The 13,386-nt window shown below is 37.3% G+C and overlaps 1 protein-coding gene across 2 annotated transcripts in view; it reads left to right on the plus strand.

Moving 5' to 3' along the window:
• Nucleotides 1-13,386, plus strand: part of LOC141441797 (uncharacterized) — a 67,873-nt gene that overhangs the window by 26,332 nt on the left and 28,155 nt on the right. For both annotated transcript variants that reach the window (XM_074106663.1, XM_074106664.1), the window contains exons 2-4: nucleotides 8,927-9,134; nucleotides 9,654-9,841; nucleotides 10,251-10,346. In XM_074106663.1, the coding sequence (XP_073962764.1) occupies nucleotides 8,963-9,134; nucleotides 9,654-9,841; nucleotides 10,251-10,346 (456 nt within the window). In that variant the 5' untranslated portion in view covers nucleotides 8,927-8,962. The remainder of the gene's footprint in view (nucleotides 1-8,926; nucleotides 9,135-9,653; nucleotides 9,842-10,250; nucleotides 10,347-13,386) is intronic.

The following is a 13,386-nucleotide window of genomic DNA, read 5'->3' on the forward strand; positions in this document are numbered from 1 at the left end:
ATTTCATCCAAATACGTCTAGCCGTTTCAGCGTGAAGGAGTAACAAACATACTCACTCACTCACTCACTCACACAAACTTTCGCATTCATAATATTAGTAGGATGTATACGCACCCTAACACTCACAGCGTCAATAATAATAAAATACACGTGATATTTTTGATTTCTACTAACTTTAAGGGAACATTCAACAGTGAAATGAAGTTAGTTTCTTTAAAACACTTGTGGCCTAAATTTTACTATTTAAAGCATGATAAAGAATTAGGATAATTAATTATACGCAGTATAAAAGCTTTGTAAAAGGTGCTTAATTTATAACGCTTTTTTTGAAGTCCACCACTAAAGTGTTTTTAATTCATACATATTAAGCAAAAAAGCTAAATTTCGTTTTGAGCAAAAACTTAATTGCCTGGTAGTTTTTATTAATGAACTCGAAATTGATAGAAATCAAGAAAAACACGGTGTATTGGGATTTTTGCTGAAACTAAAGTTGCACAGAATATCATGGTTATGTTAATGGTAAACAAACACGAGTTTAGACTCAGAAACGAAGAATCCTTCTAAAGAAGTTTCAATCATTGACCATAAAAACCTGATTTCAAATTTAAAAAAACCGTTTAAAACCTACCGTAGGACCTGCCACAGACAGACAGACAGACACACATAGCGTTCAAACTTATAACAGGCCTCTTTTGCGTTAACCGAAGCATTTACCTTGACATTACTATATATACATATAGATAATAACTTATTGCGTATTATTTATTCATAACACAACACGTGGTATTCAGATCGTCGCCGCAGCGGAAAACGTATGTCTTTGAATGCGTCCTTCATCTCAATGGAAGGACGAAAACAGAGCGTGCCGAGTTTTTTACGTGATACATTGAATGGAGTGATATTTTTTAATTCTGTCTTGTAGTATGCACGTGCCTTATACAGCCAATTTTATTAAAGGATTATGTTAGGGTATATAAATATTTAGACATGGTTCTGTTTATTTACAGATCTGAAAATGTTATTCTATTGCATGTATGAGCCTATGCTACGAAGTGCAAAATTCGAACTTCGTTGCCGTCCCGCTGATGCTTGTATTAATACGGGAGTGAGAGGGATGGTACGACACGAAGTTCGATTTTCGAATTTCTTAATAGCTTCTCTGGTTACCATAATTTATCAGTCCTGACTCCTGACAAAATTATGGACATCACAAAAATGTACCGTCATTTCGCATTGCAGGGATAAATGACTAGAACTGTGCGGCATTATTGCCAAATTACCAAGTAACAGAAATCCAAAATAATTTTACATATGTACTACATATTTATTTATTCTGCGTCTTTTTTGCAATTTGCATAGTGTAAGTCGAAAATCAGTACAAAGAAGACGATACAAGAAAATTAGCGAATGAGGTTTAACTAGAAAAACTATGTCGCACGTTGAAAATAAAAGCTATACTTAACTCGACTTAAAACACGTTCAAGTTTGAATCTTTGCCCTCTCCGTACAACATTCAAAAACATGTTATGATTTCGAGTTCTTTCCGTTCTGATTTGTGTATTTGCAAAAACTTTCCAACGTTATTTATCGTCGATTGTTTACTTTACATCCAGTTCCTTCCTAATTTAGCTGTTGATTTGGAAACATTTGTTTGGCACTTAATCGGAACTTTTTTTTTAATATACCTAATGTAGCATCAACAATGTGCGATTTAAGGGTCATACAGTGTAACAGAATGAATAACATGTCCCATTGAAGTGAAACAGAGTAAAAAAATCCATACCTCCGCATCAATGCAAGGCAAGGGTACCCTTATTGTCACGAAACCATAATAATAAGAGCAAATTTCACCAAATAATTGAACTGACTTATCACGTTTTAAAACTAGATTAATGTGCGATTGATACAATTCGTGACAGTGACTCAATTAAATTTACATTCATTATTCGGATAGACAATGGGCTTACCAAATTTATCATGCATTGTTTGTGTACAATCAGCAGCAGATTGAACAAGGAATAAACATAGTTTACACTTGACGCTATTGTCAGGAGAGTAGGACAAGTGTAGATCTTTTTGAACTCTACCATCTGTCTATTTAGCTATTTTTGCTGCTGAATCTCTTACTTTAAAATTATTTTAGTCATTAAGTTTAAATCTTATGCCATTACTTGCTTTATTTTTCGGCTTCACTGTCTTAAAATAAAAATTGACTAGCTCTCTACTATCCTTGCTGTATTTCAAGTGTTTGGCTCCAGTGTTTTAGGCTGTACCTTATTTATCAGTCAGTCAAATAGTCTTTACTGTTTTTTAGTTATAGGTATAGTTTTTTCATATACTTATTTAATATCATGATCCCTATGGTCCCAGCGTGAGAGCATGATAAATCAATTCGTAGTTACCTATTATATATACTTTTGTGTTATACTTTAGTATACAATCAAATCCGTATATCCCTAAAGTCAACGTTTGAAATGGCCATTGTAAACAGTTGTTTTTGTTATTGTTTAATGGAACGATACTTCCGTCTCTATATAGGTACGAAACGAATAATCGACATGTAGAGTAGGGTAATTTTACATTGATTATGTAGTGCAGCATTACTTAAACGTCCACGAGCTCATAAGGTGCTCGTGAACCCTAAGCAAGCTGACATAAATCAAACACGTGGAATTTTGCAGTAAAACACTTTTTATTTAAAAAATTAACAGCCGCACTTTAAAGGAAAAACACACAAATAACTATAAAAAAACACAAAAAATAAACAAATTGTTATAAAAAATTAACCAAAAAATATATATATAAAAATAAACACAAAAAAGGAACAGATTTTGGTATCACACGTTGTTAGACAGAGCTGTTAGTGAATTAGGTACGTAAGAAAATTATAATTTGTACGGTTATGAAAAAAAAAAGTTAATCAGCCGCAAGCCAAATAAATCCAACATTAATACCTGAAATGCGCCTTTGTAAAGGCCTTTTTTTAATTTTGAAAAGGAAATCATCCCCTAAAAACCAATACAAAAGACAATATTAAAAACTTAGGTAATCCCTGAAATGATGTAAGCTAGTACTAATGACTACATGCATGTATTCACCGGGTGACCAACCTAAAATCTATGAGAGGAAAAAAAACTATTATACGTTTGTCTTTCATATATGATATTAGCAAAACATTATTAGCATTATTTTATAGGGGTGATTAGGTTATTTAAACTCTTTTTAAACAGTTCACCACGAAACGGTATGCTCTTCTGAACCTCCACGCTAACGGATCCCACGGAGCAGTAGACGTCACACGCTCCAGTCTCCCGAGATTAAACGTGCGGATAATAACCACATGGCGACACCCATCACGAGTAGGTGGTAGATCAGGGTGTGAGTAGGGGTATAGGTAGGACTGAAAAGAGAATTTTAATTAGCCCACAACAAGGAAAAGACCCAAACTAACACGTCCCTAGACAACCACGGAATCAAAACTTACCCGATGAAAATCGGCAGTATCGGAGAAATCGTTAAAACGCCCCGTCACACGGGCGTGCAGCAGAAAAGCAGCGGGCAAACGCTTAACATCTTGCGGCACAAGCCGGCCACACACAATTGGTAAAATCACTTGTACTGACTTGTATCAATCACTACACCAAAGGAAAAACTGGTTGCAGAATATTTTTTAAATCAAAATTCCAACTCAGACGAGAGCTCTGCGCTATCCAACATGTGATCAAAGAATCGAGGCCAAAAACAAAAACATCAGTCGAACCAACGAAACAAAGAATTCAATTTTCAAATTTCAAATCAGAAACCAAATGTGTAATATAAAAGAGTTAACTGCCAGCACACAACCGGCCAGTAAAAATGCTTGAAAAATGACCAAAAAGTATGCAACAAGCAACTCGCATGCAGCGTTGTAATGCTGCAGTAGGTACTATGTTTGGGGTGTCCCTATCCGCCCCCACCGAAGTATCCACGTGTCATGGAGAAAACACATAAATATATTTGATGTAAATAGTTCTATTTTTTATAATATCATCTGACTGAAATGCCAATGTATATATTTTTTTTAATATGGCTCCATCTATTGATATGATCAATAATACGCTAATGTTTTTTTCCACTCTTCGGTATCTAGTATAGTATCTAGCCTAGGCAAAGCTACCCTCTGTCAAAGTTACAAATTATTTAAAAAATATAACCATTGAATCTCTAACCTAAATGCTAGTCTTCCCCTCTTCTTAAGGCCTACACTACCAGCTAAAGCACTCCCTCGAGTAGGTCCAAGGATAACAAACGCCGACTCAAAATTCCCATTCTAAATTTTTGATTTCTTAGGTTAGTGATCTTCATTCAACACCACACAATAACATCGACGTATTTGATTTAGTTAATCTCAATTCTAAATTGATTCTCCTAATACTCGCGACCTACATCGTTAGCATGTTTATCATTCAGTCTATTTATAATTGAAACATCAATTCCGATTGGGATATAGTTAATCGGGTCGCTGCGGTCGTTTCCTATTCATTATATTACCTACTCGATATTTCAACATTCTGGAATAACAAATATCCTTTGTTAAAATGTTTCGGCTTAAAAACAGCTGATTGCAGCTGTGATGTGACAGCAGATGTATAATTTGTGGGTTACATTAACATACGTTGACGTATCCTTTTGTGGTTTTACATTAACATTAAGCTATCACTAACACAGGCAGACCTGATGTTTTGTTTGCTTTTTAATAAAGTTGTTACCGGACTGTTGAAATACTACTGGATTGTGTTGTTTTCAATTAGAGGAGAAAAAAAATTATAAGCATGAAACTGGCTTTCGTTGAGGTTCACACTTCAAAACCGGCCAAGTGCGAGTCGGACTCGCGCACGAAGGGTTCCGTACCATTATCTAGACAAGATTAGACATTAGCAAAAAAAATGTTATAGGGGAGCCCCCCTTAAATATTTATTTTATTTTAATTTAATTAAGTATCTATTTTTAAAGTAAATATATACGGCTAAATATAATCCTATAAATATTTCAAGCGTCTACCTGTTGCCGTTATTATTATCGAGCAAAAAAGGCAAAAAAATCACGTTACCCTAAAAAAGACCGTAAAATAGGAGTCCGACAAAAATATAATGATTTTGTGGGATATTGTTGATTAGAGCTAGTTGGGTGAATAAATACTGCATTTATTGTTTTAAAAAGATATTCGAAAACGAATGCGTGAAGCCACCGAAGGTCAGCTTTTGTTTTGCAAAGTTTTGTACCAAAGAACTTTTTACTTCTCATTGACCTATGATCGGAACTTGAAATGTGGTGATAAAGTTTGTTATTACGTGTATTTACTAACAAATACCAATATACTCGTATTATTAAATCAGAAATTTTATTTCTTTCCTCACTTTTCCTATAACAACTAACGTAGTTCAACTTGCGTAGCACAGAACTTCCATTCGGGCGGCTTGTGTTCTACATTTTGTTACGGAATCCAAATATACTTGGTCGGTTTGTTCCCCTCTGGTGGTACACTAATAACCCCGATGGCCTATACTATGCAAGCCATTTCCAAATATAGGTTTTCGCGGTGCATTGACCTCGCTCTCGTGCGCAGTGCCAGCTGTTGCGTAAGGCCAGGTGAACACGTGTTCGTGAAGTGCTGACATGCGTAAAAGGTTCTATTTTTTTTTCTCAGCCTGTTAAAGTTTCCCACTGCTGGGCAAAGGCCTCGCTTTTTTCCGCAATTCGTCCCTATTGAGATTATGCTCCCCTGCCACTCTACATTCCATAACATAAAAAAATGATTTATTTCGGAACATAAAGGAGGATAATCTTTATTGTCCTTAGCATTGCTAGTGACACAATAATTAATAAATAACTATGTTTCATAGTACCTAAACTTAAATGGACTTATCTGGTACAGTACAGGCAAATATAAGGTCCTCAAATATACAAGGTATATCAATATCAAAATTAATCCCTACTAATATTATAAATGCGAAAGTAACTCTGTCTGTCTGTCTGTCTGTTACCCTTTCACGTCGAAACCACTGAACCGATTTTGATGAAATTTGGTATATAGGTAGTTTGAACCCCAAGGATCAACATAGGATACCTTTTATTCCGGTAGAGGGCGCCACCGCGCGATAACCTAGATCCGCGCAGACGTAGTCGCGGGCATAAGCTAGTTCGGAATATTTGGACAGATGAGTGATAAACGGTACAATATGAAGATCGATCAATGTATAGTCAACTAATTGCTTAACCATTGTTATGACAGTTCCTACCTCAAAATAAAAACGAGAGCGCACATGCTATGCGAACACAATGATAGAGGATTATATGTTGCTTAGTACCCATAACACAAGCTTTGCTAAGCTTACTTTGGGACTAGGTCAATTGGTGTGAATTGTCCCGTGATATTTATTTATTTATTTATATATGGATGTAGATAAAATATTGTATGCAACTGTACGTAATTAGGCCTTAATCCGCCTTAAAACACTCATGTGACCCTTTTTTGAAACTCGGCTATCTACGCCTCGTTTCATGAAACCACACTCGTGTTTTAAGGACCTCTATTACGATACAGTTGCATAAATAGCTATTTCAAAAATATTTTAATGCAATTTTGTTTCTTTTAAAAACAGCAGTTTAGCTTACATTTTCCTATCTTTGGCATTCAGATTACTATCTTATTTCCTTCCAAGTGACGTTAAAATTTTCTAACGTGTATTTGGTTAGATCTCTAACCGTTAGATGATCGATGGTATAAGTAAGGTAATTTATAAGAACACGGTTATTTGTTATTTACGACCTGCCCACGTAAGGTGTTGCAAAAGTAACGTGATTTCGCCATAACAACCCAACATTTCGACTTTAATTGCGGAAGTTATTCCAAAGTTCAGACGTACAAGTCTTTCATTCTGATTTATGTGTTTTGATACTTAAGGTGGTTAATTAGTAGTTAATTTTCATCGGACATTGTTAGTGCTTCGGTAGATTGTGAGGCGCACCAACACGTGCGGACAGTCGTTAAAACAGATTAATAAGATTTACAACGCGATATGGATACCTAGTATTAGTCATCATGACGAAAGGCGATACGACACGGATGCAATGAGATTGCAACGCGTTTATATTTTTTTTATTAGCTGTTTTACCGAAGGTGGAAATGGGTGGGTTTGTTGGGTTAGAATGTTAGATTGTTGTGAGACGCTCGCTCGGCGTGATTGCCCTGATTGCGTCGCTTAGGCCAATTCTGTTTAAAGTGGGGACCGATCCACCCCTTCCTAGTGAAGAGCCTTTGAACGGTTTAGTCGTTAATTGAGTAGCAAATAGGTATCCCATTCATTTTACTTAGTTATAGGAAGGGGTTTCCCTTCCAGGGCTTCCACTGCTTCTAAAGGGATATTACGATGCTATAAAGTACATGACCCTGCGAGTGACGGAGGATTGGCTACTTTGCGTCAAAGGCGACAAAACCTTATTGCCACCCGCCGCCTCTGCGGGACATTCGGTCGTAAAATGTGAATTTGCAATATTGACTTTTATATTATTAGTCATCATCAACATTATCCCAGCCTATATACGTCCCACTGCTGGGCACAAGTCCTCTCAGGATGAAAGGGCTTATTAGTGTATTATTAGGCGTATTATTAGTAAAGGGGTAAAAATTGCATATATTGGCGTTGAAAGTGAAACCTCTTCACGAGGTGCCTATCCGCTACTAAAAAGCCAGAAAGACAAGCTAACTTCAAAGAGTGTATCATCATCCCAGCCTATATACGTCCCACTGCTGGGCACAGGCCTCCTCTCAGAACAAGAGGGCTTGGGCGATAGTTCCCACGCGGGCCCAGTGCGGATTGGGAACTTCACACGCACCACTGAATTGCTTTGCAGGTTTGTGCAGGTTTCCTCACGATGTTTTTCTTCACCGTAAAGCTCGTGGTAAATTTCAAATGTAATTCCGCACATGAATTTCGAAAAACTCAGAGGTGCAAGCCGAGGTTTGAACCCACGACCCTCTGCTTGAGAGGCGGTAGGTCAAACCACTAGGCCACCACGGCAAAGAGTGTATGTTCATTAAAAATTTACGCAGTTACGTCTTTTTATGTTATCAGAGCAGTAAAAGCGCTTAAAAATCCACAAAAATGAGTTTTGATTGGCAACGGATTTGGTAAGCAAAGCATTATAAAAAACCGGCCAAGAACGAGTCGGACACGCCCAAAATAGGGTTCCGTAGCCATTACGACAAAATTGAGTAATATTTTTCTAAGGATTTCGTATTTTGTACTTAATCTTCCAAGTTTAGGTATATTTTGTACCTTAGGCTGCTATTTAAGAGTAAAACTACTAATAATTCTCAAGCAAACTTAGCCGTTATAGTTTTCCTTGTAAGTTTGATATACTTGCTACCATAGTGAATTTTTTCAAATTTTTCCACCCACCGGTTTAGATTTTAGAGGGGGGGGGGGAGGCTCGACTTTAATGAAAATTTGCACTTTAAAGTTGAATATTTCGCAAAAAATCTATAAATCGAAAATCGTATTAGCAAACACCTAATGGTTTTAAAATACCAGTCCAATGATACCCCACACTATAGGGTTGGATGAGAAAAAAACACCCCCACTTTACGTCTATGGGAGGTACACTAAAAAAAATTTTTTTTAGTTTTTTCTTGTACCATTTTGTCGGAATAGTTTCATATATATCCGTGCAAAATTACAGCTTTCTAGCATTGATAGTCCCTGAGCAAAGCCGCGGACGGACGGACAGACAGACATGGCAAAACTATAAGGGTTCAGTTTTTGCCATTTGGCTACGGAACCCTAAAAAGATCCCTTCAACCTCTCGAAGGGGTTATTACCGTGCCCGTCCCTGCTTTATCATTGTAATAAAAGTGAGACTTATTGTTCTTTTTCCTTGTTTCCAGCTCACACTAGCGACGGCCGGCGTCGCTTCTCATAAGATGCGCTCCCTGCTAGCGTACTACGCGGACGCTGTGATGGCGGCGGCGGCGCGCGGTGCGGGCTGCGCGCTCGAATGCAGCGGCCGCGGGGACTGCATGAACGGGACATGCCTCTGCGAGATACGGTACTCGGGGGAGGAGTGCGCCGGGCCCAACATGCCGTATCACGCCTGTGAGTTCTATACGTCCCAGTCAGGGTCGGCCTTAGCCATCTAGGAGACGCCACGGGCGATTCATGGCTTTTGGCTCCCTTTTGGATACGATAAGCCTATAAAAGTTAACACATAAAAGGTTGCCTGGAAGAGAGCTCTTAAGCGATTAGGCCGCCTATTGCTTACCTTGTAATTTTCTCTCTGTATACCTATTTTCTATATCGCTTACTATTTGTGGTGTACAATAAATAGTCATTGTATTTTATTGTACGGTCAAGGACGTTAATACCATGGAACCTTTTCAAAGAAAAAGTCAGTACAATTTTCCTTCTTAGTTAATGCGATGTCACTATGACGTTTACTGTGCAGTGGTTCCATGGTGGCTCGTGAATTAAAGTCCTTTGACCGTACACTGAGTCCAGTTTCTCTTTAGATCAATTAAAAAATAGGTATTCAAATTTAGTGGTTAAGTTGAGCTGGCGCGACAGACTAACATACACTAAAAGGTTGATTGACCCCGATCCTCTCTCCCTCCTCAGGCATCGGCGGCGTGTTCCTCCTAGTGGCGTTCGTCTGCGCGGTGCAGCTCACGATATGCATAGTGACGGAGTACAGGCGGCTCAAGGCGCCGACGTTCCTGCGGGCTTGCAAGGTCACCACGCAGAAGATGCTGTATCTGGTCGCGTTCCTCGCCTCGCTCATCCGGGGCGCGTACTTCGTGTCGCCTGTGAGTTCTCCCATTGTATTTTTCATAATAAACACGGCTATACGGTTACCTAATCAAAAATTTGTAAGAATTTTAACCATATTACGTTAAAAGTTGCATGTATAACCTAACCAACTTAGTGTGGTTTTGCAGTGACACTCACCGTCCGCGCGGGTGGTAGGCGCGGCCTGTTAAACTGTAACGATCAAACGAAACGAACGTTAAAACTATGTAACGATCCGAGAGAGACGCAAAGCTCGTGGCCCGCGAGGCTTACCAACCGCATTGGCGGCGCAAGGCAAGCGTCACTGTTAAACCTCCCTTAGAAAATTGGTAAACCCCCGACATTGTGGTTCACCTTCTTAATATTTTTATCAAGGAAGACATTATAACACACATGAAAGTAGTAATCTGTTATTTTTGTCAACAGTCTGCATTCCAGGAAGGATGGGCAACCAGTCTTCTCTCCGCGTACTATCCCCTCCTGATGTCGGGTTCGTCGCTCATCGTTTGTTTTTGGGCGGAGGTAAGCAATTATTATTTTATCAGTTGTTTGCATCATGTGACATAATTATCTTTAAATCATGTGGTAGTTCGTTTTTGCGTACAACGCCATCTGTGAGCGGAGTGATGAAACGCTAAGCGTTGGTCGTTGCGTTGTTGAGATCGAGATAGCCGCGTGCGCATTAGTTTTGCTACGCGTTGTGCGCTGTGTTCACTAGGTGGAGTTAGGTGTCGCTTTCAGTTGAAATATTAATCTTATTGATATTGTTACAAATTTAATAATAGATATAAAGTTATCCAAGGAATAAAGCTGCTTTTTTTCTATAATTAATCTTTATGAATGTGACATTTACTTTCATGAGTAATTTCATTACTTCAGTGAAATAACAGGAAGGCATAGTTGAGGAGTTAATGTCTATTTGTTAAAAATATAATTTTTAATAAAAGCTTTTTTTGCTGTATTTTTTGTTGACAGTACCTACTTGTATTATCATCATCTTAAAGAAAGAAAGAAATACATTTTTTCACAACACAACAATAGACAACACTACTTACACAAGACACAACAATATTATATCTTGTACTTATAATGCAGGGTTTCTCAAACTTATGGCTCCACGTACCCCTGTTAAAGTTTCTAGACGACAGCGAACCCCTACCTCCCCCCCAAAGAAAGTAATAAAATTGACTGTTGGAGAAACTAAGTTTATTTTTATTTCAATCATCATTATAATATATTTTAATATTAATATTTTAATATTTTTTTGTATTTTGTTAATTTCTTTTGTACAATAAAGAGTTTACATACATACATACATACATACTATAATGTATGGTGTACTGCCTTTTCGGCGAAATATGTTTCGCCAAATTTCACTTATCAACCAACCTTTCGCCAAAGTTTCATTTGGCAAACTAATATTTGGCATAACTTTACTTCGCATTTTTTTTATTTCGCAACATTTTACATTGCAAAATTTTACTTCATCACACATTTATGTGGCAAATAATTATTTAGCAAATGATTGGCTTAGGCAAATAACAAATTGTCAAATAACATTTGGGCAAATTTTTATTTGCCTAAGCCAATCATATTGCATACATTGCAAAGTTATAGGGTAACAGCACCAGTGGCCAGCCAGGAACCAGTGGTCAGCCTTTTGCGTCGTTTATTGGTCACAAATATCGCTACAATTAGAATAAACGAATAACGTGTACTTAAATAGAAACTTTGATTCCTCATTGGTTAATATGCCACACGATAGGTGCGGCAGGGGATCAGGGGGGAGAAATAAACTCGTTCATACAGGTGACGGCGGATGAAAAGAGCAATAGTGTCATGTCCGCCATATTTATTACTTCGCGTGGTGTTCTCTTAAAGGTAAGAAAAAACATTTTTTATTATTAAATGTGATAGTCTTTTATGCAATTTGGCTTTATTTAATACTTCATGTATTGAATTATATTAAATTTGGATAAAAATATCGCTGATTTTCGTAAATATTGTGGGGGCTGACCATTGGGTACTACTTTTTTATAAAAGATCCAATAGTCGGCCCCCGGGCTGGTCACTGGATTCTTGAATTATTTTTAAAATTGCGAGAAATAGCGGTCATTAGAACAGTTAAATTTAAATTTTCAGATTTAGTAAGGCATGTTCTTTCATATTCCTTTAAAAACCCAGTAGTCAGCCGCATTAAACATTTTATTTTTACGCGGCTGGCCACTAGGTGTTGCCGATCCAGTATTCAGCCCCGATCTAGCTGGGTACAAACGAAGACTGTTAACTGACCACCCATAGACTTTAATACGTTGCGACAAGGTTTATGTTCGTTTGTAAATGTACAGTTAACAGTGTCTTCGATTGTACCCATTTAGGTAGTATTTTAAGGACGTCTGTAGACTACACTTTAGTTTTACCTGGAATAGTTATAAAATGTATTTAGATAGTTGTGTTTCAGTAATTGAGAAGTATTTCTGTATATTTTTCAGCTAAAACATTAATGAATGACTGGGAAAATAATGAATATCTTAAATACAAGTAGCAGTTCGGATGATTAGATAGATATGAGTATAAGATAGATATGTTTGTTGATATACTCGTAGGTATAAGAGAGTTGAGATATAAAAAACTAGGAAGATTATGACTGTGATTATTTAAGAATAGTTTTTACTAAGTGGGTACTATTAGTAGATTTGCTAGTGACCTATTTCTCATTCGTGTGATGTGTACCAGAGAGGAATATTTACATAATATATAAGTATGCATATATACTAATGTCGTTGATTTCCATATAAATAAATATTGATGTTTTATGATTAAGTTTTATAAAATAAGAACACAAATAAGTACTGTGATTGTTTGCTTGCAATAATATTTCGGTCAGGTGAGTTTTTTTTTTGATAATTTAGCTATAAGAAATAAGAGCGACCTAATTATTATTTTTATTTGACTGGATGGCAAACAAGCAAGTGGGTCTCCTGATGGTAAGAGATCACCACCGCCCATAAACATCTGCAACACCAAAGGTATAGCAGATGCGTTGCCAACCTAGAGGCCTAAGATGGGATACCTAAGTGCCAGTAATTTCACCGGCTGTCTTACTCTCCACGCCGAAACACAAAAGTGCAAGCACTGCTGCTGCTTCACGGGATGATCAGTGAGCAAGATGGTGGTAGCAATCCGGGCGGACCATGCACAAGGTCCTACCACCTGCAATATCGTTGATTTTGATATAAATAATGCTCATTTTGATCTCATGCTTATTCATTGTTATAAGGGCTGAATACTGGATACGTCGAGGCTGATTATTGGATTTTAGAGGCTGTCCACTGGCAAAAAGTGCCATTTTTTGTTTGAATTTAAATATAAATTTTATAGAGAGAAAGATTGTTTCTGACATGTTTTGTTTAAAAACTATAATAAACAATTAATCCAATCATGTACTACGTTTCATTTTCCGGCGAATCCTGTAAAAATGCCAGCTTTCCAAACTTCAAAAAGTCGTTATGAGGCTGACCACTGTGCCATTACCCTACTTCAATTTGATTTGTGCGAGCGA

The sequence above is a fragment of the Choristoneura fumiferana genome, chromosome 24, assembly GCF_025370935.1.
Source record: "Choristoneura fumiferana chromosome 24, NRCan_CFum_1, whole genome shotgun sequence".
Classification (NCBI taxonomy): domain Eukaryota; kingdom Metazoa; phylum Arthropoda; class Insecta; order Lepidoptera; family Tortricidae; genus Choristoneura; species Choristoneura fumiferana.